At 39.5% G+C, this 26,076-nt stretch overlaps 1 protein-coding gene across 1 annotated transcript in view; it reads left to right on the forward strand.

Annotated features, from left to right (window-relative positions):
* The window catches only part of SMIM13 (small integral membrane protein 13), a 44,779-nt gene extending 18,966 nt beyond the window's left edge, over positions 1-25,813 (forward strand). Inside the window, exon 2 of the mRNA XM_054491819.2 lies at positions 21,518-25,813. Within this exon, the coding sequence (XP_054347794.1) occupies positions 21,518-21,717 (200 nt within the window). The 3' untranslated portion in view covers positions 21,718-25,813. The remainder of the gene's footprint in view (positions 1-21,517) is intronic.
* Positions 25,814-26,076: the final 263 nt, after the last annotated feature.

Raw genomic sequence — 26,076 nt, forward strand, 5'->3', positions numbered from 1 at the left:
CTCCTAGCATAATGCTTTTGAAATCTATTTGTGTTGTGTATATCAGTAATACATTCTTTTGTATTGCTGAAAGAGTATTCCATTGTATAGATATACCACAATTTGTTTATCCGTTTACTCATTGATGGACGTGAGAGTGGTTTCCAGCTTTTGGCTGTTAGTATTATTATTGTTTTATTTATTTATTTTTTTGAAATGGGGTCTTGTTCTGTCGCCCAAGCTGGAGTGCAGTGGTATGATCTTGGCTCACTGCAACCTTCGCCTTTTGGGTTCAAGCAATTCTCCTGCCTCAGCCTTCCAAGTAGCTGGGATTATAGGCGCCTGCCACCATGCCTGGCTAATTTATTTTATTTTATTATCTTTTTGTATTTTTAGTAGAGACAGGATTTCACCATGTTGGCCAGGCTGGTCTCGAACTCCTGACCTCAAGTAATCTACCCGCCTGGGCCTCCCAAAGTGCTGGGATTACAGGCGTGAGCCTGTAGTAATATTATTAGTAGTTAGTAGTATTATTAACATTCAGTTGCAAATCTTGGTGTAGACATATGTTTTCATTTCTCTTGAGTAGCTTTATAAGAAACTGCCAAACATTTGCATTGCCAACAGTCATGTTTAAGAATTTGTTACTCCGCATCCATCACCAGCATTTGATGGTATTGTCTGTTTTTAATTTAGCCATTCTAGAGGATGGGTATTATGCTTTTGATTTTTGTTTCCTTAATGACTCATTATTTTGAGCATCTTTTATGTGTTATTTGCCATTCTTTCTACCTTCTGTGTAAATCATCTGTACAAGTTTTTTCTACTCATTTAAAAAATTGTTACCTGTCTTTTATCAAGTTGTAAACAATTCTTTTTACTGGATACAAGTTTTTTTTGTTTATTTGTTTTTATCAGATGTGTTTTGCAAGTATTTTCTTCTATTCTGTAGCTTGCCTTTTTATTTTTATTTTTTTGAGACGGAGTCTTGCTTTGTTGCCCAGGCTGGAGCGCAGTGGCATAATCTTGGCTCACTGCAGCCCCCGCCTCCTGGGTTCAAACGGTTGCCCTGTTTCAGTCTCCCCAGTAGCGGGGAGTTACAGGCATGTGCCACCATACCTAGCTAATTTTTGTATTTTTAGTAGAGGCAGGGTTTCACCATGTTGGCCAGGCTGGTCTCAAACTCCTGATCTCAGGTGGTCCACCCACCTTGGCCTCCCAAAGTGCTGGGATTACAGGCATGAGCCACCGCACCCGGCTGCCTTTTTATTTTTAAATGTCATTTGTTTTGTGTTGTTATTGTTTGATAAGTCCTGCTTATCAAGTTTTTAAGGTATGACATATAAAGTTATTCTTTTTTTTTTTTTTTTTTTTTTTTTTAATTTTTTTGAGACGGAATCTCACTCTGTTGCCCAGGCTGGAGTGCAATGGCACGATCTTGGCTCACTGCAACCTCTGCCCCCCAGATTCAAGCGATTCTCCTGCCTCAGCCTCCTGAGTAGCTGGGATTACAGGTGCGTGCCACCACGCCTGGCTAATTTTTGTATTTTTAGTAGAGATGGGATTTCACCATGTTGGCCAGGCTTGTCTCGATCTCCTGATCTCAAGTGATCTACCTGCCTCGGCCTCCCAAAGTGTTGGGATTACAGGCAGTTGAAGGTAGTTTTACCTTTTCTTCCCAATGTGTACATTTGTCTTTTAGCTTTTGCCTCATTGCACTGGCTAGGGCCTTACAATGTTGCAAGAAAGGAGTGAGAGCAGACCTTCCTCCCTGATCTTTTGGAGTAAAATATTTAGCCTTTTACCATTAAATAAATTATTAGCTGTAGGATTTTAATAGATATTCTTTATCAAGTGTAGGAAGAAAACTTCCCCTCTGTTTATACTTTGTGGGGATTTTTCTTTTTTTTTAAAATCAGGAGTGGATATTGGATTTTTTTTTTTTCAAACGATTTTTCTGTATTGAGATGGTCATGTACTTTTTCTCTTTTCCTTTTTTTTTTTGAGATGGAGTCTCACTCTCTCGCCCAGGCTGGAATGTGGTGGTATGATCTCGGTTCACTGCAACCTCCTCCTCCCAGGCTCAAGTGATTCTCATGCCTCAGCCTCCTAAGTAGCTGGGATTACAGGCGTGTACCACCACACCCAGCTAATTTTTGTATTTTTAGTAGAGACGGGGTTTCACCATGTTGATCAGGCTGGTCTTGAACTCTTGACCTCAAGTGATCCACCCACCTTGGCTTCCCAAAGTGTTGGCATTACAGGCAGGAGGAGCCACCACGCCCGACTGTATTTTTTCTCTTTTAAGTCTGTTAATGTGGTGGATTATGTTGCATTTCGAATGAGAAAGTAGCCTATTCCTCAGATAAACCTGTTTTGGTCATGACATGTTATCCATTTTCTATACTGTAGCAATTAATTTAGTAAACATTTCAGATTTTTCTGTTTATATTCATGAGAAATACTTGTGGTTTTCTTAAACACCCTTGTCTGGTTTTGTCATCGTGTTAATGCAGACCTTATTAAATGAGTTGGGTACTGTTCCTGTCTCTTTGGATTTTTGGAAGCGTTTACATACAATTGCTATATTGGTTTTCTATTGCTGCATAACAAATTCCCACAAATTTAGCAGCTTAAGACAACGCACAGTTATTAGATATCAGTTTCTGTGGGTCAGGAGTCTCCACCTGGCTTAGCTGGCTCCTCTGCTCCTAAAGCTGCAGTCAGGGTGTTGGCCGGGCTGCATTCCTTTCTGGAGCTTGGGTTCCTCCTTCAAGCTTATGTGGTTGTTGGCAGGATTCAGTTCCTTGTGACTGAGGACTCAAGGTGGCTCACCTCTTCATGCCAGTTGAATCTCTGACACCAGGGAGGGTCCCAATCCCTCTTTAAGGTTTTTACCTAATTGAGTCAGGCCCACCCAAGGTAATTTCACTTTTGAATAACTAAAAATCAACTGATTGAGACCTTAATTGTAGTTTCAAAATCCCTTCATCTTTACCAAATAACATAACCTAATAAAGGGAGTAACTATCCCATTACCTTTGTCATGTTCTTTCTTCTTTCTTTTTTCTTTTCTTCTTTTTTTTTTTTTGAGACAGAGTTTTGCTTTTGTTGCCCGGGCTGGGGTGCAATGGCTCAATCTCAGCTCACTGCAACCTCTGCCTCCTGGGTTCAAGTGATTCTCGTGCCTCAGCCTCCCAAGTAGCTGGGATTACAAGCATGGGCCACCATGCTCGGCTAATTTTTTTGTATTTTTAGTACGGACGGGGTTTCTCCATGTTGGTCAGGCTGGTCTTGAACTCCCGACCTCAGGTGATCTGCCTGCTTCGGCCTCCCAAAGTGCTGGGATTACAGGCGTGAGCCACCGTGCCCTGCTGGCCGGCCTTCCTTCCTTCCTTCCTCTTTTTTTTTTTTTGTTTTTGACAGAGTCTCACTCTGTCACTCAGGCTGGAGTACAGTGGTGTGATCTCTGCCCACTGCAACCTCCGCCTCCCAGGTTCAAGCGATTCTTGTGCTTCAGCCTCCCAAGTAGCTGGGACTACAGGCGTGCACTACCATGCCCAGCTAATTTTTGTATTTTATGCTAGAGATGGGGTTTTGCCATATTGGCCAGGCTGGTCTCAAACTCTGGGCCTCAGGTGATCCGCCCACCTCAGCTTCCCAAAGTGCCGGGATTATAAGCATGAGCCACTGCTCCTGGCCAGCTTTGCCATGTTCTGTTGGTTAGAAGCAGATCAGTTTCTACCCACATTCAAGAGGAGGAGTCATATAAAGATTACACAAAGGATTGACTCATTGGGATTACTAGAGTGTGTCTGTCACATTTGACATAATTTCTTTGTAAATGTTTGGTAGAATTCATCTGGGCTGGGACTTTTCTTTTTGGAAAGATTTTCAACTACAAATTCAGTTTCTTTATTAGATATTGGACTATTCCACTTACCTGTTTCTTCTTGAATGAGCTTTCATAGTTTGTGTTTTTCAGGCACTGTGTCTGTTTACTCTGAATTGTATAATTTACAGGGATAAAGTTTATAATATTTCTTAATTAGCCTTTTAACACCTGTAGGATCTGATATTGGTTATTTGTGTCCTTTCTTGTTTGTTTGTAATTGGCCTGACTAGAGGTTTATAAATTTTATTGATCTTTTCCAAGAACCACCTTTGGTTTAATTGTTTTCTCCCTATTGCTTGTCCATATTCTGTTTCATTGGTTTATGCATATATCTATATATCTTTCCTTCTGCTTATTTTGAGTTTAATTTGTACTTCTTTTTCAGGTTTCTTATGGGGAAAGCTTGGGTTATTGATTTTAGACTTTTCTTATTTTTAAGAAAATAGACATTTAATGATAATTGTTTCTTTTTCTTTTTCTTTTTTTTTTTTTTGAGACATAGTCTCGCTCTGTCGCCAGGCTGGAGTGCAGTGGTGCAATCTCAGCTCACTGCAACCTCTACCTCCCGGGTTCAAGCGATTCTCCTGCTTCAGCCTCCTGACTAGCTGGGACTGCAGGTGCCTGCCACCACGCCCGGCTAATTTTTGTATTTTTAGTAGAGACGGGGTTTCACCATGTGGCCAGGGTGGTCTCGATCTCTTGACCTCATGCTCTGCCTGTCTTGGCCTCCCAAGGTGTTGAAATTACAGGCGTGAGCCACCATGCCTGGCCGATGTTTAATAATTGTTTCTAAGTATTGATTTTGACTTTTAAATTTTTATTCAATTCAAGATATTTTCTAATTTCACTTGTGATTTCTCCCTTGAACCATGGATTATTTAGAAGTATGTTGCTAAATTTTGAATATTTGTTCTTTTCCAGATATTTTGTTATCAGTTTCTAATTTGACTTTTTTATGGTCACACAATGTATTTTGTATGATAAAATTTAGGAGGGTTTACTCTTACATTTAATGGGACTTATGATACAGAATATGGTCTATCTTTTTTTTTTTTTCTTTTTAAGACAGGGTCTCTCTCCGTCACCCAGGCTGGAGTGCAGTGGCAAGATCTCCGCTCACTGTGACCTCCGCCTCCTGGGTTCAAGCGATTCTTGTGCCTCAGCCTTGCAAGTAGCTGGGATTGCACGCCCGGCAAATTTTTGTGTTTTCAATAGAGATGGAGTTTCACCATGTTGGCCAGGCTGGTCTCGAACTCCTGACCTCCCAAAGTGCTGGGATTACAGGTGCATGCCACCATTCCCGGCCAATTTTTGTATTTTTAGTAGAGATAGGGTTTTGCCATGTTGGCCAGGCTGGTCTCAAACTCCTGACCTCAGGTCATCTGCCCACCTCGGCGTTCTGAAGTGCTGGGATTACAGGCGTGAACCACCACCCGTGGCCAGTATACAGTTTGCCTTTGTGAATGTCGCATATATAATCGAAAATAATGTTTTTTTCTGCTATTGATTGTAATGTTCTGTACATCTCAGGTCAGTTTGGTTGAGGGTTGTTTGGTACTTTTGTGAAAGGGCACCAGCAGCTTTTGCTATACAGTAGCTACTATGTTATATAGTAGGACTCTTCAGAGCAAACATTGAGCTCTGTAATGAATCAATTGGTCAAATTAATTAAATCTTGGTAGTTTTGGGGGTAGGGTTGGGACAGGGAGAATAATAGTTGATTTGTTTTGAGTATCTACTTTGTGCCAGGTGCTGTTTTAAGGCATAGTGAACACATTGGAAAACTGATTAAACCATACGTTTCCTTTCCTTAAGAAACTTGTGTCTCATAGGGAAGGTGGTCAGTACTCTGGAGGATGGAAGTGAGCATGAGGTGCTAAAGCAATTACCCAAAATAGGTCATATTGAAGTAATAGTATTGTAGAACGATCTAAAAGTTATATATTAATAATGCTTAAAATTCTTGGTTACAGTGGTAGTCTCATATCTGTATTGTTTGCCTTAGAGGAGAGGAGGTTGGAGCCTATGAGATGGTAGCAGTGCTAATATTTGATGAGTACTTACTATGTTTTAGGCATTCATTTTAGCTTGTTACATGTATTAACTTTTAAATACCACATACCCTTTGAGAATGGGTACTGTTATTCACATTTTATAGAACAGGAAACTGAAGCACATAGAGGTTAACTTGCCGAAGTCGGAAATAAGTTACTGAGTTAGGATTCATGGAAGAACATCGAGGTCTAACATGCCTCTGAGATATGAGAAATTATGGTGGCAATCCAGTTGATAGATACAAGGATGTGATCTAGGATAGAGAATGACACTAGGAATGTAGAGAAGGAAACAGATGTGAGAGAGTTTATTAAAATAGAATCTATAGCACTGGGATAAGATAAAGTGGGAACAAAATGCTGAAGAAGAACTCTTTTCTGCCATAGAGATGGGGAGAGAATATAGTTCTCCCAAAGAGCTGTTGGTGGAGACAGACAGCAGACACATGCGCGTGCACTCTCTCCTCTCTCTCTTTCTCTCTCTCTCACTCACTCACTGTTTTTGAGATGTCTTCAAACTAGCCAGGTAGAAATTCCCTCTTGAGGTTCAGGAAAGGTGGAAAGTATGGATGAAAATTTGGTCCTCGGGCCGGGCGTGGTGGCTCACGCCTGTAATCCCAGCACTTTGGGAGGCCGAGACAGGTGGATCATGAGGTCAGGAGATCGAGACCATCCTGGCTAACACGGTGAAACTCCGTCTCTACTAAAAACACAAAAAATTAGCTGGGCGTGGTGGCGGGCGCCTGTAGTCCCAGCTTCTTGGGAGGCTGAGACAGGAGAATGGCGTGAACCCGGGAGGCACAGCTTTCAGTGAGCCGAGATCGTGCCACTGCACTCCAGCCTGGGCAACAGAGCGAGACTCTATCTCAAAAAAAAAAAAAAAAAAGAAAGAAAATTTGGTCCTCATCATCTATAATAATGATGATATTTGGATCCATGGCAGTGTTGTGATCACCAGAAGAAGAAGAAGAGAACAGAAAGAGGAGAGAAGAGATTTTAAAAGGTAACTTGAAATATCTTATGATTATTGGATAGAAAAGCTTTGGATTTGGAGGTACTATGGTTCAAATTTGTGTTGATTTGATAGTGGTAACTCCAGGGGCTTAATAACTTCTGGCATTGCCTAGTGTGTCGTTGAGAAAGGGGTGTGTACAATAGAGGGAGAATTTTAAGAATTAGAAGAGCTTGGCTTACTTGGTTTAGTCTATGTTTAGCACTTGGACATATTGTCTCATAGATGAGCCTTTGCTGCCTTCAGAGTAAAATGGGAATAAGGTAATAAGATTGAAAATGGAAAAGAGCTTTTTATAAATGTGAAATTGGTATTGAGCCAGTCAACTAGCTACTTAGATACTATCATGAAGGTGAGATTATATAACTCCATTGGAATGATTCCACAATTTACAAAGATAAGAATTTGTGGTTATACTGCACCTGGGCTTTTGGACTGAAAATACCTTGGGTAGTGTGTCTTAATCTGTTTGGGCTGCTGTAACAGAAATACCACAGACTGGGTGGCTTATAAACAACGGAAGTTTATTTCTCATGGTTCTAGAGGGCTGGGAAATCCAAGATCAGGGTACTGGCAGATTTAATGTCTGGTGAGGGCCTGCTTCCTGGTTCATAGATGTCTGTCTTCTCACTGTGTCCAAACATGGCAGAAGGGGAAGGAGTGAGGGAGCTCTCTGGGGTGTTATTTTAATCAATGCATTAATCCCATTCATGAGGACTCCACCCTATGACCTAATCACCTCCCAGAGGCTCCACCTGCAAATACTGTCACATTGGGGATTAAATTTCAATATATGAATTTTGGGAGCACACAAACATTCAGACTACAGCAAGTAGCAAAATCGTATTCTCATTCTCTAGATAGTGCTTTGTGTTTCAGTCATACTGTCACCATGAAAATCTGAGAAATTTGATACGCTGTTAAGATTCATTGCTCTGTCTTACGTAGCTGGCTGTCTTCCAATGTCATGAGTCACTGTGTGCCTTTATTTTCTTATTTAGAAAATGGGAATAATGATTGCTGGTCTCATTCAGATGGATTGTGTAAAAGCACAGTGATTGAATGTAAAAGCACTTTGTGAACTGATAACTGTGTAATTGAAGGTGAAATTACACTTCTTCCCCGGGTTTGTGGTGTGTTGATAGTGATGGTTCATCACTCAAGTTCATCTATCACAACCCTTCTGCTGCCAGGATGTTTATCTTACATAGAAAACAATTTACAGTGTGTTTCATGAAATTCATCATTTGAACAAATGCTTAGTTATTGGCACACAGAAGTGAGTGCTCTTTTGCCTATCTCAGAATACACACCCTCTATTGCTGACTAGTTATTCTGGCATACAGTGCGAGACTGAAGCAAGACATAAACTTCCTTTTAAGCTGAAAAACTGCAAAACCCATTTTAACAATCAGTGTATTGTGGACTGTCCTTTGCCCCTCACCTCTCCTTTCTTTTTTCACTCTCTACTGTTTCTGTCTTACTAAATCCCAGGACATGGTTCCAGACCCATGCCCATAGAATAAGAGTTAAGAAGTTTCTCATATGTGCCTGTTGGGCCCGGGAATTTTATAAGCTCTACTTCTGTAAGAAGTCCGCTGTAGGCATGCAGGGTGCAATGGGTAAGTCTTTTTCAGAAAAAGGCTGCCTGGGTTTTAGTGGTTTTACTTCCTTCATTCCCCTCTCCCCCAGAATACATATGCTCACCTGGGAGAAGTTAGTCACTAGGGCCCAGAGTCCGGATTAGGTTGGTCTATATTTATGGTTATACAGGTGCCTCTCCCCCTCCCAACACACACACCTGCATACACACCCCTCTGTTGTTATTTGGTGCTCTCTTACCAATGTCATGTAAAGGGTGATGCTTTATTTTCTATTACGTAACTTTGCATTTGTCTTCTCTTCCACTCATTGTATAAAAGAGAATGAGTTCTGAATGCATAAGTGCTATATTAAACATTCTATTAACCAGACATAATACAATTCTACTTGGAGCAAGATACAATCATTCTTTATGTCCACTTCTGACTATCCATTATGTCGGTCATCATATCCATGGTCCTCCTGCAGCATTGCTCCACTCATCATCAATGTCTGGCCAGTTTCTTTGTTGCTCCCCTTACATACATACCTACACCATCTCACTAGTAAATACTGATTTTGCATTAAGCTGCCTTTTCTCAAGTGGAGTCTTCTCAGGTTCTCTGGTCAACTGTTGTTCTGTCTATCCCCCATGGGCACCCCACTGCTAATCTTTTCTTCTTTTCCTTGGCCAGTCTCCACAATTGATTGGCAGCAGCACTCATGCTTCTTTTTCACTTCTTTTTGTCTTTTCCAAGGCTGCATGTCCGTCGGAATCATCTAGGGAGCTTAAAAAAATGAATAAGCACAATCCCTGGAGATTGATTTTGGGATATCTGGGATGAGCTCTTGGCAATCTGTATTTTCTAAAAACTCCTCAGCAGATTTCGAAGTTTGAATGATCCGTCTTGTGAAGGGTGCAGTGTGGTAATCACATACCTTTAACTAGAATCGTTCCACTGGATAATAATTTTGAACTTGCCTTACTTTTACAGGTGTTCTTTTCCCTAAAAGGGAAAATATGAATCCTATCCTCTTGTGACCCCACCTTGCTCCGACTCTGAGTAGTTCCTCTGTCCTAGAGGTGGAGGACTTTTTGCAGTGTGGACCAAAAGTCAGGCCTGTGACCTTTTTGCAGTGTGGACCAAAAGTCAGGCCTGTGACCTTTTTGCAGTGTGGACCAAAAGTCAGGCCTGTGACCTTTTTGCAGTATGGACCAAAGATCAGGCCTGTGACCTTTTTGCAGTATGGACCAAAGGTCAGGCCTATCCTCTTGTGACCCTACCTTGCCCTGACTAAGTAGTTCCTCTGCTCTAGAGGTGGAGGACTTTTTTGCAGTGTGGACCTTTATCGAAGGTCAGGCCTGTGTTTTAAAGGAATTGAGGCAGATTCCAACAAGATTAAAAGTTTTGGTTAGACATTATCTAACAAAATAATTGCCTGCCTGGGTTTTTTTTTTTTTTTTTTTTTGGGGTGGCTCCTGTGATAGAGGCTGTCCTCCAAGAGCCTATTGTCTAATAAAGGTAGAGGAGATATCATTACTGGGGATCTTTTTCCGGGCTGTTCCCTCTACTCCCCTTAAATCTCAAAAAACGCCTATGTCAGCTGGGAATGGCAGCTCACACCTGTAATCCCAGCACCTTGAGAGGCCAAGGCGGGAGAATCACTTGAACCAGGAGTTTGAGACCAGTCTGGGCAACAAAGCAAGACCCTATCTCTACAATAAATAAATAAAAACACCCGGGTCCTCTCAGGGATAGGCCCTATATCCATGTTCACTGTACCTGCTCCTGGGGCTGACACTTGAACTCAGTTTAGGGCAGAGATTCTACATTGTGTTTTTTTCTAGGTTTGTGTTTTAGAAAGCTGGGGGGAGGAGGAGCAATCTACAGAGAGAAGCATAGAGAAAAATGGAGCCACTGTGCAGAGAGAAACAGATAATGCTGAGCAAATGACCTCAGTTCACGAGAACCTTCTCCTAGTTCTCGTCCCTTGTAAGGGCGCTTCCTCCCATGCTCTCTGAGACACCTCTGTAGCTTTTAGTAAATTCCCCTTTTTTTGTTTAAGCTAAGTCTTTGGAATTCTCTAACTTGAACTAAAAGCTGCTTTATTAAAATAATGAGATGAACTATGTGTGTAACTTTCTATTTCATGTTATATTTGTCATAAGATGATTACAAATACCATAGATGAATAGATTTTGAGCCTTATTAGCAGCAAGGAGTGTGGCATACCAGAAGTGTATGACAGAACAGTTTAGTTAAACTGAATAACAATTTGGCCATTAGATGATATGTGCAAAGCGTTTTCTTACAGTTCTTATCCCAGAGTTTTAAAAGTTAGCTGTTATTATTTTTATTGTTACATAATAATCATACATATTTACGGAGTATATATGATATTTCAATACGTACATATAATTTACCATGATCAAAGCAGGGTATTTAGCATATCCATCACCTCAAACATTTATCATTTCTTTGTGTTGGAAACATTTCAAATCTTCTAGCTATTTTGAAATATACATTATTGTATGTATTTTTTATTTTTGTGGGTACGTAGTAGGTATATATATGGGGTACATGAGATATTTTGATACGGGCATGCAATGCATAATAATCACATCAGGATAAATGGGGTATTCACTACCTCAAGCATTTATCCTTTGTGTTATAATTGTTTTATTTTCTTTTAATTATTTTTATAAATGTACAGTAAGTTATTGTTGACTGTAATCACGCTGATGTGCTGTCAAATACTAGATCTTATTCATTCTATCTAAATATGTTTTTGTACCCATTAACCATTCCCACTCCCTGCCCCTTCAGTACCCTTCCCAGCCTCTGGGAGCTATCATTCTACTTTCTATAAGTTCAGTTGTTTTAATTCTTAGCTCCTACAAATAAGTGAGAACATGCAAAGTTTGTCTTTCTGTGCTTGGCTTATTTCATTTAACGTCCTCCAGTTTCATCCGTGTTATTGCAAGTGACAGGATCTCATTCTTTTCTTTGGCTGAATAGGATTTCATTGTGTATATGTACCACATTTTAAAAATCCATTTGTCTGTTGATGGACACCTAGGTTGCTTCCAAATCTTGCCTGTTGTGAATAGTACTGCAGTAAACATGGGAATGTAGGTATCTCTTCAGTATATTGATTTCCTTTTTTTAGGGGGGTAGGTGGGGAAATACCTAGCAGTGGGATTGCTGGATCGTATGATGGTTTTATTTTTAGATTTTTAAAGGAACCTCCAAATTGTTCTCCATAGTGGTGTTACCAACTTATGTACACAGTGTTTCCACCAGCACTGTACAAGGGTTCCTTTTTTCTCCACATTCTCACCAGCACTCGTTATTGTCTATCTTTTGGATAAAAGCCATTTTAACTGGGTGAGATGACATCTCATTGTGGTTTTGTTTTGCATTTCTCTGATGATCAGTGATGTTGAGCACCTCTTTATATACCTTCAGGTGGTTTCTTATCAGTAATGTCCTTTTCTTTCAGGTTGAAGAACTCCCTTTAGCACTTCTTGTAGGACAGGTTTGGTGTTGACTAAATCCCCTAGCGGGAAAGTCTTGATTTCTCTTTCATGTTTGAAGGATATTTTTGCTTGATATACTGTTCTAGGATAATTTTTTTTCCTTCAGCATTTTAAATATGCCATGCTATGGCCGGGTGTGGTAGCTCACGCCTGTAATCCCAGCATTTTGGGAGGCTGAGGCCGGTGGATCACCTGAGGTCAGGAGTTTGAGACCAGCCTGGCCAACATGGCGAAACCCCGTCTCTACTAAAAATACAAAAATCAGCTGGGCATGGTGGCATGCACCTGTAATGCCAGCTACCTGGGAGGCTGAGGCAGGAGAATCACTTGAACCTGAGAGGTGGAGGTTGCAGGGAGGCAGAGGTTGCAGTGAGCTGAGATGACGCTACTGCACTCCAGTCTGGGCAACAGAGTGAGACTCCATCTTAAAAAAAAAAAAAAAAAAAAAAAAAAAAAAAGACCTGGTGTGGTGGCTCATGCCTGTAATCCCAGCACTTTGGGAGGCCAAGGCGGGTGGATCCCTTGAAATCCGGAGTTTGAGACCAGCCTGGCCAACATGGTGAAACCCCGTCTCTACTAAAAATACAAAAATTAGCTGGGCATGGTAGTGCAACCTGTAATCTCAGCTACTCGGGAGTCTGAGGCAGGAGAATTGCTTGAACCTGGGAAGTAGAGGTTGCAGTGAGCCGAGATCGTGCCATTGCACTCCAGACTCCAGCCTGGGTGACAGAGCGAGACCCTGTCTCAAAACAAAAAACAAAACAACAACAACAACAACAACAAAATGCCATGCCACTCTCTCCTGACCTATAAGTTTCCACTGAGAGATTGATTGCCAGACACGTTCAAGCTTTTGAGTATCTTATTTGTTTCTTTTCTCTTGCTGCTTTTAGGATCCTTTCTTTGTCCCTTACCTTTGGGAGTTTGATTATTAAATGCCTTGAGGTAATCTTCTTTGGGTTAAATCTGCTTGGTGTTCTGTAACTTTCTTGTACATGAGTATTGATACCTTTCTCTAGGTTTGAGAAATTCTCTGTTATCTCTTTAAATAAACTTTGTACCCTAATCTCTCTCTCTACCTCCTCTTTAAGGCCTGTAATTCTTAGATTAGCCCTTCTGAGGCTATTCTCTAGATCTTATAGATGTACTTTATTCTTTTTTCTTTTGTCTCCTCTGACTGCATATTTTATTTATTTATTTTGAGATGGAGTCTTGCTCTGTTGTCCAGGCTGGAGTGCAGTGGCGCGATCTTGGCTCACCACAACCTCCGCCTCCCGGGTTCAAGTGATTCTCCTGCCTCAGCCTCCCGAATAGCTGGGACTACAGGTGTGTGCCACCACGCCCAGCTAATTTTTGTATTTTTAGTAGAGGCGGGGTTTCACTATATTGGCCAGGCTGGTCTCGAACTCCTGACCTCGTGATACGCCTGCCTCGGCTTCCCAAAGTGCTGGAATTATAGGCGTGAGCCGTGGCGCCCAGCCCTGGCTGTGTATTTCCAAATAGCCTGTCTTCAAGGTCACTAATTTTCTTTTGCTTGATCAGTTCTGCTGTTGAGAGACTCTGATGCATTCCTCAGTATGTCAGTTGAAATTTTCAGCTCCAGAATTTCTGCTTGATTTAAAAAAACTATTTCAATCTATTTGTTAAATTTATCTGATAGGATTCAAATTCATTCTCTTATCTTTAATTTTGTTGAGCCTCCTCAAAACAGCTATTTTGAATTCCTCTCTCTGAAAGGTCACATATCTCTGGGAGTGGTCTCTGATGCCTTATGTAGTTCATTTGGTGAGGTCGTGTTTTCCTGGATGGTCTTGATACTTCTGGATGTTTAGGTGTTTATTGTGGTCTTCACAATCTGGGCTTGTTTGTACCTATCCTTTTTGGGAATGCTTTCCAAGTTTTGGAAGGGACTTGGGCATTGTGACCTAAGTCTTTGTTCACTGTAGCCATGTTTGCATTGGGAAGCATCCCAAGCCCAGTTATGCCGTGGCTCTTGCAGACTTGTAGAGTCACCACCTTGGTTGTCTTGGGTAAGATCCAGAAGAATTCTCTGGGTTAGCAAGCAGAAACTCTTGTTTTCTTCCCTTACTTCCCCCAAACAAATGGAGTCTCTCTGTGCTGAGCTGCCTGGAGCAGGGGAAGGGATAACATAGTCACCCCTGTGGCCACCACTGCTGGGACAGTGCTGAGCCAGACTCGAAGCCAGCATAACAATGGGTCTTGATTGAAGCTGATGGTGACCACTGCCTGGCTACCACTTATGTTTGCTCAAGGCCCAAGGGCTCTACAATCAGCAGGTGGTGAATCCAGTCACGCTTGTGTCCTTCCCATTAGGGTGGGGTGAGTGCCCCCCTAGCTGTCTGGGAGCCAGAGCCAGGAGTTGGGAAACTTACAAATTTACCTGGTACTCTCTATTCTACTGCAGCTAAGCTGGCACCGAAGCTGTAAGACAGAATTCCTCCCAGTCTTCCCTTTCCTCAAACAGAGAACTGTTTCCTTGTGGCCACAGCTGCCCTAGGCCCACAGGGACTACTGTCTTCCAGCCACCAGTGTTCACTCAAGGCTCAGTGTATTAGTTCACTTTCATGCTGCTGATAAAGACATACCTGAGACTGGGCAATTTACAAAAGAAAGAGGTTTAATTGGATTTACAGTTCTACGTGGCTGGGGAAGCCTCACAATTATGGTGGAAGGCAAGAAGGAGCAAGTCCTGTCTTACACGGATGGCAGCAGGCAAAGAGAGAATGAGGAAGACGCAAAAGTGGAAACCTCTGATAAAACCATCAGATCTCGTGAGACTTATTCACTACCAGGAGAACAGTAGGGGGGAAGCTGCTCCCCATGATTCAATTATCTCCCACTGGGTCCCTCCCACAACACGTGGGAATTATAGGAGTACTTGTGTGGGGACACAGCCAAACCATATCTAACTCAGTTAGCTTGTGGTGAGATTTGGTTGGGAACACAGCCAAACCATATCACTCAGTTAGCTTGTGGTGAATGCTGTCAGGACTTAGTCTCTCCTTCAGGACAATGGGCTTCCCTCTGGCCCAGAGCAGGTCCAGAAATGCCATCTAGGAGCCAAGGCCTGGAATGGGGGACATCAGGAGGCTGCTTGGTATTCTATCCCACTGTAGCTGAGCTGGTACCCAAGCTGCAAGACAAAGTTCTTTTTACTCTTTTCTCTCCTTTCCTTGAGTAAGAGTTTCTCCCCATAGCCACCACAGCTCAGAATGTGCTGGGTCACATCTGAGGCCAACATGGCTCTGAGTCTCACTCAAGGCCCTCAGTAAGTACTGTTTGGCTACCACCGTTGACTATTTAGGGCCCAAGGGCTATCTTCTAAGCAGGCAATGCGTCCTGCTAGGACTGGGTCCTTCCATTCAAGGCAGCAGGTTCCTATCTGGCCCAGGGTGTATCTGGAAATGTCAGCTGGGAGCTAGGGCCTGGAATGGCAACCTCATGACTCTGCTTGGTGCCCTATTCTAGTATGGCTAAGCTGATACCCAAGTTGCAAGACGAAGTCCTCTTTACTCTCTACTCTCCTCAAACAGAGGGAAGAAGCGTCTCCCAGACCTGTGAGCTGTACTGCTTGTAGTTGAGGAGGGGTAATGCAAGCATTCCTTTGGTTGCCCCAGGTGGTGTCTCACTAGGTTGTGTGCCCTGTAAGTCCACTGGCTCCAAGACCATCCCAGCACAGCACCAGGACTTGTCCAGGAATTTTAGTCCTTGTGGCTTAGATTCCCTTTCAAGTTTATTGAGGTCCCCAGAGCACTTTAGCCCATGGTGGTAGGGCTTGCTGGAACTCAGGTTCCAGTTGCTGGGGTGGGCAATTTCCCTATGGTTAGGGCTGGTCTAACTGCCCCCTCTGTGGGTACAGACTGAGTTCTGTCCTGTCTTGCTTTCTTCTGTGACAGGACAGCACTGAGTTTCAGTGCAGAGTCCCATAATCACTGTGCTGTCCCTTCCCCAGGCGTACAGATTCTCTTTCCATGGCATGTGACTGCTGCTGGCAGGGGAGGGGGGTAGCGTAGGCATTTCAAGACTATCTTTCCTACCCTCTTCAGTGCCTCTTTTATTAATATGATGTTAAAACCAGGTACTGTGATCGTTCACCTGATTTTTGATTTTTATGAAGGTGCTTTTTTGTGTGGATAGTTGTTCAGTTTGGCATTGCTACAGGGGGGATGATCACTGGAGGCTTCTGTTTGGCCATCTTGCTCTGCCTCCCTCCTCTCTAATTGTATTTTTGTACCCACTAATCAACCTCTCTTCATCCGCTCCCCACCTCAACACTTCTTGGACTCCGATAACCATCATTCTACTCTATCTCTGTGACATCAACTTTTTTAGCTGCCACAGATGAGTGAGATGATATGATATTTGTCTTTCTGTATCTGACTTGTTTCACTTAACATAATAACCTCCAGCTCCATCCATGTTGCTGCAAATGACAGGATTTTATTCTTTATGGCGGAATAGTATTCTATTATGTATCTATGCCACATTTTCTTTATCCATTCATCCATTGCTGGCACTTAGGTTGATTTCATATTTTGCTATTGTGAATAGTTCTGCAATAAACATGAGCATGTATGCAGATATCTCTTGAATATACTGATTTCCTTTCTTTTGGATGTATAAACCAACAGTAGAATTGCTGGATCATATGGTAAATCTGTTTTTAGTTTTTTGAGGAACTTAAATGTTCTTGGTGGCTGTGTCCAAAATCAGTTGGCTGTTAATACATGGATTTATTTCTGGATTCCCTGTTGTGTTCCGTTTGTCTATGTGTCTGTTTTTATATTAGTGCCATGCTGTGTTGGTTACTCTAGCTTTTTGGTATATTTTTAAGTCGTAGTGTGATGCCTCCTAGTTGTTATTATTGTCATATCTAACATAGCAGTTGAATAGCTTATTGGCAGTTGTATCTGGCACAGTAATACCTTTCTTAGTTTATTCTTTGCTCAGTCATACTTTTCCTGGTATGTATTCATTCGGGCTTTAATAATGTTTTTTTTCCTCAGAACAGATGTGTCATTTGTCGTTTTCCCATACAGACTACCTGGCATTTTTAGTCTCATCCTTTGTTCAGACTATGAACACTCTTTGATAAACAGCCTGTGGTAGAAGCATCAGATCTTACTAGTCCTAAGTATTATGATATGGAAACACCCCGTCTTCCTGTCCCCCTCCTGTCTCTCCCCAAAATTACACCTCTGTAAGAACTTAGTCATTTTACTTGGAGGACAACTTGTTGAACTTTCCTCAATTCAGTGAATTTACTGCAATTCTTATCTAAACTACAACTTATCTCTTTCCTTTGTACTCCCAACCTATCATTACAGTAGTCATTGTAAAAAAAAAAAAAACAAAACAACTGGGTGTTTGTTCTTTTTGGCTGCCCAGTAGATGAGCCTCCCTAGTTATATTGGGGGAATTCCATATCTCACAGTGTTTTGTGAGAAACAGTGTCACTACTGCATGTTTTCCCCCAGCCCTCACACAGCCTATACCCAGACAGAATTGGGAGAAAAACACATACTGTTCAAGCTTACCTCTCTCCAGATTTGAGGATAAAAATTACAGCAGTATGGAATTGGAGTGGTTCAGCTGGCCAGGGTGGGGAGGGGAGTGGTGATAGTAGCCATAACTTGCCTCTCCAAACTCTAGAGTTTTTCTCATGGATACCACATTGTGGTTCTGAATTTTGACTTGAGATTGAATCCCTTACATTGGTTGCTGGCAGTGATTACCAAAAATATTTTTTTGATTCCTCTTACTAAAATTGGGGAAGAGAGAGTCTGTGATCTAGCTGAATGCTCTTGTATCCCAAGCCTCTGAAAGCTACAGCTGTCCTTAGTTCCTTACCTTGTAGATTTCTGTGCTGAGAGACTTACTCTTTCTTAACCATCCCAAGAGCACTATAGTACTTTATTGTGGGAACCCCAGTGGTGAGGCCCTTTATCATAGCCTTTTCAGTCAAAAGACTTCCTCACTCTTCTTTATGGTCATTTTATACATTGTAGCCACTGTTGGAATCTTGGGTTTTAATGAAATCAAGACTATCAGTTTTTAGAAAGATTATAATTCTCTGATAGTAAATTTACCACTGTAATATCTGTTTAGCACAATACGCTGATCAAGTGAGTTCTTTTAAGTTACATTTTCGAGTCTAACCTAAGAGTTAAGAGAAGTTTTCCTTAGTATTTGTTGAAGTCAACTGACCTTGTTAATTTAGGCCAATTAATGGCGTTGAGGTATTTACAAAATATAAGTCTACAGACTATTCATGATTTATCTTACCAGTTTCTTTCTTATTTATCCCAATTACCAAAGCCATGTTTTGTTCATTGTGGAAAAATTTGGTAAGTACAGAGAAATATATTTTTTAGAAAAAAACAAGGTGGGTCTCCAAATTGATCTACAGATTAAATGCAGTCCCTGTCAAAATTCTTGATGCCATTTTTTTTTTTTTTTAACTGAAATCGACAAGATGATTGTAAAATTCCCATGGAAATGACTCGGAATAGTCAAAACAATCTTGAAAAAGAACATTGATAGACTCACATTTCCTGATTTTTAAACTTAGTGTAAAGCTACTGTAACCAACATGGTATGCGACTAGAATAATGATAGGCATATACAGGTTAATGGGATGGAATTGAGAGTCCAGAAATAAACTGTAACATTTATGGCCAATTGCTTTTTGACAAAGGTGCCAAGATAATGTAATAGTGGGGGAAAATAATCTTTTCAACAAATGATCCTGGAACAGCTTGATTTCCTCATGCAAAAGGATGAATTTGGACCCCTCTCTTATACCAAAATTAACAAAAGTGGATTAAAGACTTACATCTAAGAGCAAAACTATGAACTCTTAGAAGAACTACATAGATGTAAATCTTCATGACGTAGGATTGGTCAGTGGTTTCCTAGATATGCCATCCAAAGTACAAGCAAACAAAGGAAAAAATGATGCATTAGGCGTCCTTAAAATTAAAAACTTAGGTGCTTCAAAGGACTTTTTCAAGACAGTGAAAAGCCGGCCCACAGAATGGGAGAAAATATTTGCAAATCATATACCTGATAAGCATCTAATATCTAGAATATACTAAGAACTCTTACAACTCAATAATAAAAAGACAAGCAACTAAATTTAAAAAATGAGCAAAAGAAATGAATAGATATTTCTCCAAAGAAGATAACAGATGGCTAATAAGAACATGCAAAGATGTTTAACATCATTAGTCATGAGGGAAATGCAAATCAAAGCTTCATGATATACCATCATGCCTGCTAGGAGTCCTGTAATAAAAAAGATGGACAATAAAAAGTGTTGGCAAGGATGTAGAGAAATTGGAACCTCATACATTGCAGGTGGGAATGTAAAGTGTTGAAGCTGCTTTGCAGTTTCACAATTGTTTAAACACAGAGTTACCATATGACCCAGCAATTCCCTTCTAGATAGATACACCCAAGATAAATGAAAACATATGTCCATGGAGAAACTTGTACACAAATATTCATTGCAGTCAAAAAGTGGCAGCTTTGTTTCTTATAATAGCCAAAAGTAGAAACTTCTAAATGTCTATCAATTGATGAATCCTTAAGCAGAATGTAATATATACATAAAATTGAATATTATTCAACCATAGAAAGAAATGAAGTACTGATGCTTACAACACAATGGACACACCTTGGAAACATGGGCTGAGTTTGAAAAACCAGACACAGAGGCCACGTATTGTATGATTCCATTAAAATGACATGTTCAGAATAGGCAAATCCAGAGAGACAGAAAGTAGAGTAGTGGTTGCCAGGGGCAAGTGGGAGCAGGGATGGGGAGTGACTGTTAATGGGTATGAGGTTTCTTTTTGGGGTTGATGAAAATGTTTTGGACTTCAGTAGTGGTGATGGTTGTGCAATCTTGTGGATATACTAAAAAACACCGAATTGTATACTTTAAAAGGATGAATTTTATGGTATGTGAATTACATCTCAATTTAAAAACTCAACAGAAGTTACCTCAGATCCCACTGCCTAAGGACAACCACAACTGACATCAATTGAGCATTTTAGAAAATGCCTAATGCCAGGCACCTAAGCCCTTTTGATACCTTCTCATTCATTCCTCACTATAGCTTTGTGAATATTCTGTCAGAACTGGAACTCCTGACTTCTTCCTTGGTGTTCTTTCCACTAATTTGCTCTGCCTGTTTTACACAGAATTTTGGGTAAAGAGAGAAGATGCTAATTTGGAATATCATTAAAATAATATTTTACAAAGTTGGGTGCTTTACTCAAACACACAGTCAACCAAAAAATATTTGTGATTTGGTTCAGGTAACACTCAGCACTCAAGCTTAAAGCAAAAACTTGAGAAATGGATTAAATCTCTGAAGTTTGTCTTTAGTGTCAAGGGGTTTATAGTAATTTTTTTCCAGAGATAGTAAGAAAAAAAACAAGTAAAATTAGAAACTCCCCTTACGTATCTGTTTATCTTGGCCTGGATTAACACTGGGCAAGAAAAGCTGGTTGTATTTTGTTTTCACAAAATACGCTGTGTTTCATTTCTAGTCTATGCAACCAGAGTCTTTAAAGTAGACAGCATCAAGAAAACGCGTCAGCATGAAAAACCTTGTTAGGGTGGTTAATTTAGTTTATTTTATGCTCTTAACATTTTAGAGCAACCAAGTATAGGTTCAGAGGTTTTCTCCTGTGTGTTCCTTTATTGGTTAATGTTTGTTCCTTATTAGTGAACATTTAAAAACCTTACTACTCCTTGCAAAAACAAAACTTGGGTTTTTTTTTGTTAAAAGAGAATTAGTCATACTTTTTAATGACATTGATGTGAAAATATCGTATTTTAAAAATCTGTGTTTTAAACATCTTGAATCTAAGATATTGGTGCCATGGCTTTAGTCTTTCATCATATAATTTAAGAAAATATATTTTCTTTGAAAATTATTTCCAGAAACTTATGAATAGCTTGGTCCTGACAGAGTAGTTTTCATCATAGTGCAGTTAAGTCCTGCTATTTAAGGCCTTATGGATTCTGATTGAAACAAACTTGCTTTTAGTAAATAAATAGCACTGAGATATGAAAGTCCAAGTAAATGGCAAAGTGAATTCTTTCCCAGAAAAATGCTCTCAAAAATTTGATTTTAGTATAAGTAACACTTTTACTTAGATATCATAAACTCATTATGATTTTACTGTAGATGGACTCAACCCGAATTCTAAATTCTATGAGGGTAGAGACTGTTTTTGCCGTTACTGTAATCCCAGAGTTTATCCTCATTCCTTGTACAAAAAATATTTGTTATATCATTATATATTTGTAATTATGTATATTTTTATATAGTATTTTGTAATATACCACCCCATTAACTGTAACGTTCTGAATTGATAACATTGTATGTAATAACTTTTCTTAATGTTTTTCTCTATAGGTTGGTATTTTGTATGGCATCTTTTTTTATCAAAATTCAAGTTTCTCCGGGAACTGGTGGGAGACACAGGATCCCAAGAGGGAGATCATGAGCCTTCAGGGTCTGAAACTGAAGAAGACACTTCCTCCTCTCCACACAGAATCAGATCCGCTCGCCAAAGGAGGGCACCTGCTGATGAAGGCCACAGACCCCTGACATAGTCCTGTACTTGTGAAGGATGAAAAGGCAGTTGCCAGCTTCTGTCTTTAAGTGACTTGGCTTTGAAATTTACTAATGACTGAAGAACATTTGTATTGGATTTTAAGTCCAATTTTAAAAAAGATTTACATGTAAGCCATATAAAAATAAAGGGAACTGAAACCAAATTGGACTATTATAAATTTCATCTTAAAGATAATCTTTGTTTCACTAGCTTTCTACTTATACACTTATTCCTTGGCTTTTGGGCTTATTTTCTTCCACTGGTGCAGATCTGGTAAACATTAAAGGCTTGAAAAACCATATTTTGTTAGCCCTAAAATGTACATTTTTCTTCCCATTTTAACTTGTCTGAAATTGGGATGCATCTCATTACTGTCAACTAGGTGATAGTCATGTAACGCTCCTACTGTGTGCATGTGCGAATTTACAGCTTGTCATCGTGTCATCCCTTTAACCAACTATGTTTTGTTGGTATCAAATGTGTCAGGTTTAATTGACATTTTAAAATGTCTTCAAAAAGATTACACTATGATTCAGCATTGAAACGAAAAGTTATTGTGTATGCAGAAAAGCATGGAAACAGAGCAGCAGGGCGTACATTTGATATTAGTGAAGCAAATATTCGTCGCTGGAGAAATGATCGCAATTCCATATTTTCCTGCAAAGCAACAACAAAATGTTTTACGGGACCTAAGAAAGGTAGGTACCCACAAGTAGACGAAGCTGTACTACATTTCGTCAGTGAGACACGTGCAAAAGGATTGCCTATCACACGCCAAGCAATGCAATTGAAGGCAGGAGAAATTGCCAAAACCCTAGGAATTGATGAAACAAAATTCAAAGCCACGAGAGGCTGGTGTGACCGATTCATGCGCCGAGCAGGACTATCATTAAGGCATCAAATATCGTTTTGTCCCAGGCTCCCCACTGCCATTAAACAGAAGACAGTGTTGGAGCACTCTTTCAAGAAGAGCTGCATAACCAGTACTCTTGACAACACCGGGAGAGACGTTCTGTGGAAAAATGCAGACATCAATGACTCTGGTTTGAAAAGTGATTCAGAAGAGTTGGATTCAGAATATGAAGTTATAATTATAACTTAACCAAATTTATTTCACACATTTTCTTTACATATGCACAAGATTGATGTGATAAAAATCTGTTTAACTCAAAGCGCTGTTTCAATAAATATAAAATAAACGTTTTCTGTGATACAAAAGCATTGTGTCATAGTTTAATGGGCAGTGTTTTTTCTTAGTGATACATATGGTGCATCTTAACAATTGGTAGTATCTTAGGTTAAATTAAAAATGGTAGCTTGTAAATTTATTTTTCTTTTTAAGATAGCAGTTATTTATTGGGGAATTTGATTCTGACTCTTACAATGTTAAACTTGTTATCCTGTGTGAAACACATGTTTTTAGGGGGGAGGGGGTAACCAAGATTTTAGGGTAGTAACTTAGGAATCTAAGAACTATCTTCTACTTTAGGAAGAGTGGGATTAGTTACTCCCTTTGTATAGGAGGACTTTATGCTCAAGGAATGTGTTGTGGAGAAAAACACTTCTTCACAAACAACAATTCAGTGACAAGACCTCAAAGGTAATGCGTACTGAGGAAAACAGTAGTGGGTGAAAATTCCCGCTTAGCTGTAAAATGACTCTCTTGCCAGGTTTCCATGTTTGTCTTAACTGAACTCTGGGCTGAGTGTTTACCAGGGAGGAGAGATGTGAATTAAACAACCTTCCTGTTTAGTGTTACCTGCTTTGTACAAGAATGAAATGCAAAGCCAACTTATTTTGTTAATCCAAGTTCTTTTTATGTTTTTCTTAACCTTTATTAAGGACTAGTCATCACAAAATATCTATTTAACCTCTATTTTATGATGGTGTGTTATTAGGTTTGATACCTCATATTTCTTGCTTAGAGTTTTGTTTAACAGTTCACTGGCTCTGTCCCAATGTTTGTGATGAACACCTTTTTGCTATATTGTAGCTCTTGGAGATACTAAAAGGGAATTCACAGAACATAACTTTAGTTTTGTGTGTTTGCTAGGGGAAGATTTCCTAGCAGCTGAGAGCGAGGCACAGTCTTTGTCTTCATTTCTTTATTAGATACTATTTTCTATTTTTATGTGACTCTAGGGCATAACAAAACAGTGACGGTTTCAAGCATTAATTTTAATGCTTCCTACTAGCTAAATATCTTAAAATGATTATCAGAAAAAAAAAATGCCCCCAAAAGTTTTTGGGGGCATTATTTGGTACTGGGAGGATATTTAAATTAGATTTTTCATAGTCTAATGTTTTGAACTATGGGTTCTGTTTTATGGTGGATACCTAAGGTTTAGATAATAGTTGCTGGAAAACTTAAAAGAGCTGGTGAGCTTCCTGTTATGTCACTACTAAAGAATGATGGCTGATGTAACTCTCCCCCCCAAATTAATACAGGTTAACCTTTGTAGAGGTATATATGTTGGCATTGTTTATTGACATTTATGCTTCAAGCATGTCTTATGTAATTTTAAGAAATACTCTATTTAACTTGTGAAATATACCTAAAAGCATACTAGTTAGCTCTTAGACTCTCACTTAGGGAGGGTAAAGAAACATCACTGATGCCAATATGAAGATCTATAAACAAATCCTTTGTTTAGCACCTCACAACACGCTTACCATGGTACATATTTCTTAATGCCACTAAGAAAGGCAAGATAGTTAATGCAGAATTATTTATGTGGTATAGTGTTTCTTTTCCTGTTTTAGTGCTTTTGTAGCTAAACTTAGCAGAACTGCATCACAACTACATTTTCAGTCTCAGTGGGAGGTGGACTAGCCTGTGGTTAATTTTAGAGCTTAAAAGTTTATAAGCATTAAAAACACATACATGTATTAGAATCTTGTCTAACCCCTCACAAAGGATGATGGTGATCAGCATGCCATCTTTTGAAGATTAATTCTAAAATTGAGGACTCTGGTAGGTTGTTTTATTTCCTTCCCAACCAGCCATTCATTTCCAATTGTTTTGCCTTTGAAACTTTTTGTGAAAATTGCCTGTACCAATTGCATTGGTTGCATTGCTCTGATTTAAATGCCAAAAACACTAAATATTTGTGTAGTGCTGTTAAATGAGGTTTTTGATATTTCCATCAAAATGAATATAAAATTCACTTGATGGATTTTGTAGTGATATTTTCATAGTTGAAGCAAACATATTGCTCTGTGGTGGACAGCCACTTCACAGACATGCAGACCCATTTCTTTAGAGATGTTAGGTTTAAAACCCATTTTAATTTTATTTTGCTGAAGGCTTGGAATATATAAAGTAATGGATTCACAAAATATGATATCTTAAAACATGTTGAAAGATTTGAAAGTGGTGCATTTTTACTTTTAAGAGCAACAATCTTTGAAATTAGTCAACAATGCAGTCTTTTTTAAAAGTCAGTTTTCTCAAGTAGTATGTTGTAATGTAAGATGTAACTGGTATAACTAGATTTTGACTGGTAAACTTAAAGTGCTTTTTATATTTGAGGTTGACTTTAAAAAGCCATTGAGCAGTCCTCAGAGGTTATGGACTCTCAGGCGACTAATGGAATAGTGTTCTGTTGTGAAGTCTAGAACTAAAGCACCTTGTATTGTCTGCTTCTAAAGTGTCCTATAGTTTTTAACTTAAAATGTAAAGAGTAACATTTTATCTTATGTCAATTAAAGTTACATTTTTCATTTGTTGGTGTACATGTGCTACCTGTTTTATGGAGAATGTTTAACATGATGATCCTCCAAGTTGGTTCTATGCATAACCATTCACCAAATACTGCTGCTGTGGTTCCTTGAAGGAAATATTCTGTGCTCTGCTATGATGCATTGCCATCTTGCTGCTTGACAATAGGTTTATAAATAATTAGAATTGTGTTTTTTAATAGTACCTTTGTATATATAACAAGATGTAAAATTAAAGATGAGGAATGTGTGTAAATGATCATTCACTGTTTTTGTTTTAAAACTGGTCAGTACTATAAAGCTTCTGTGGTTTGTATGATGTTTTAACTTTCACTTTAAACTGCATAGAATAAATTAAAATGAAAACAACAAAAGTTATGTGTCTCTGGTTGATAAAGGATAATAAGTATGAAGGGTGCCTTGGACATGAAGGGATTTGAAAGCAGCCATTCTTACTAATAGTCCACACTTCACCCCATTTTTCAAACGAAAAATCTAGAAGAATTAAGAGAATAGCAATAATATTTCTTAGTGCCATGAAAGTAAATGACTTAGGACATACATATAGCATTAAAGGACACGCACACACACACATATATAGTGTTAGAGCTACATTATTACATTTACCTTATTTAAC

Source organism: Pongo pygmaeus, chromosome 5 (assembly GCF_028885625.2).
Source record: "Pongo pygmaeus isolate AG05252 chromosome 5, NHGRI_mPonPyg2-v2.0_pri, whole genome shotgun sequence".
Lineage (NCBI taxonomy): Eukaryota > Metazoa > Chordata > Mammalia > Primates > Hominidae > Pongo > Pongo pygmaeus.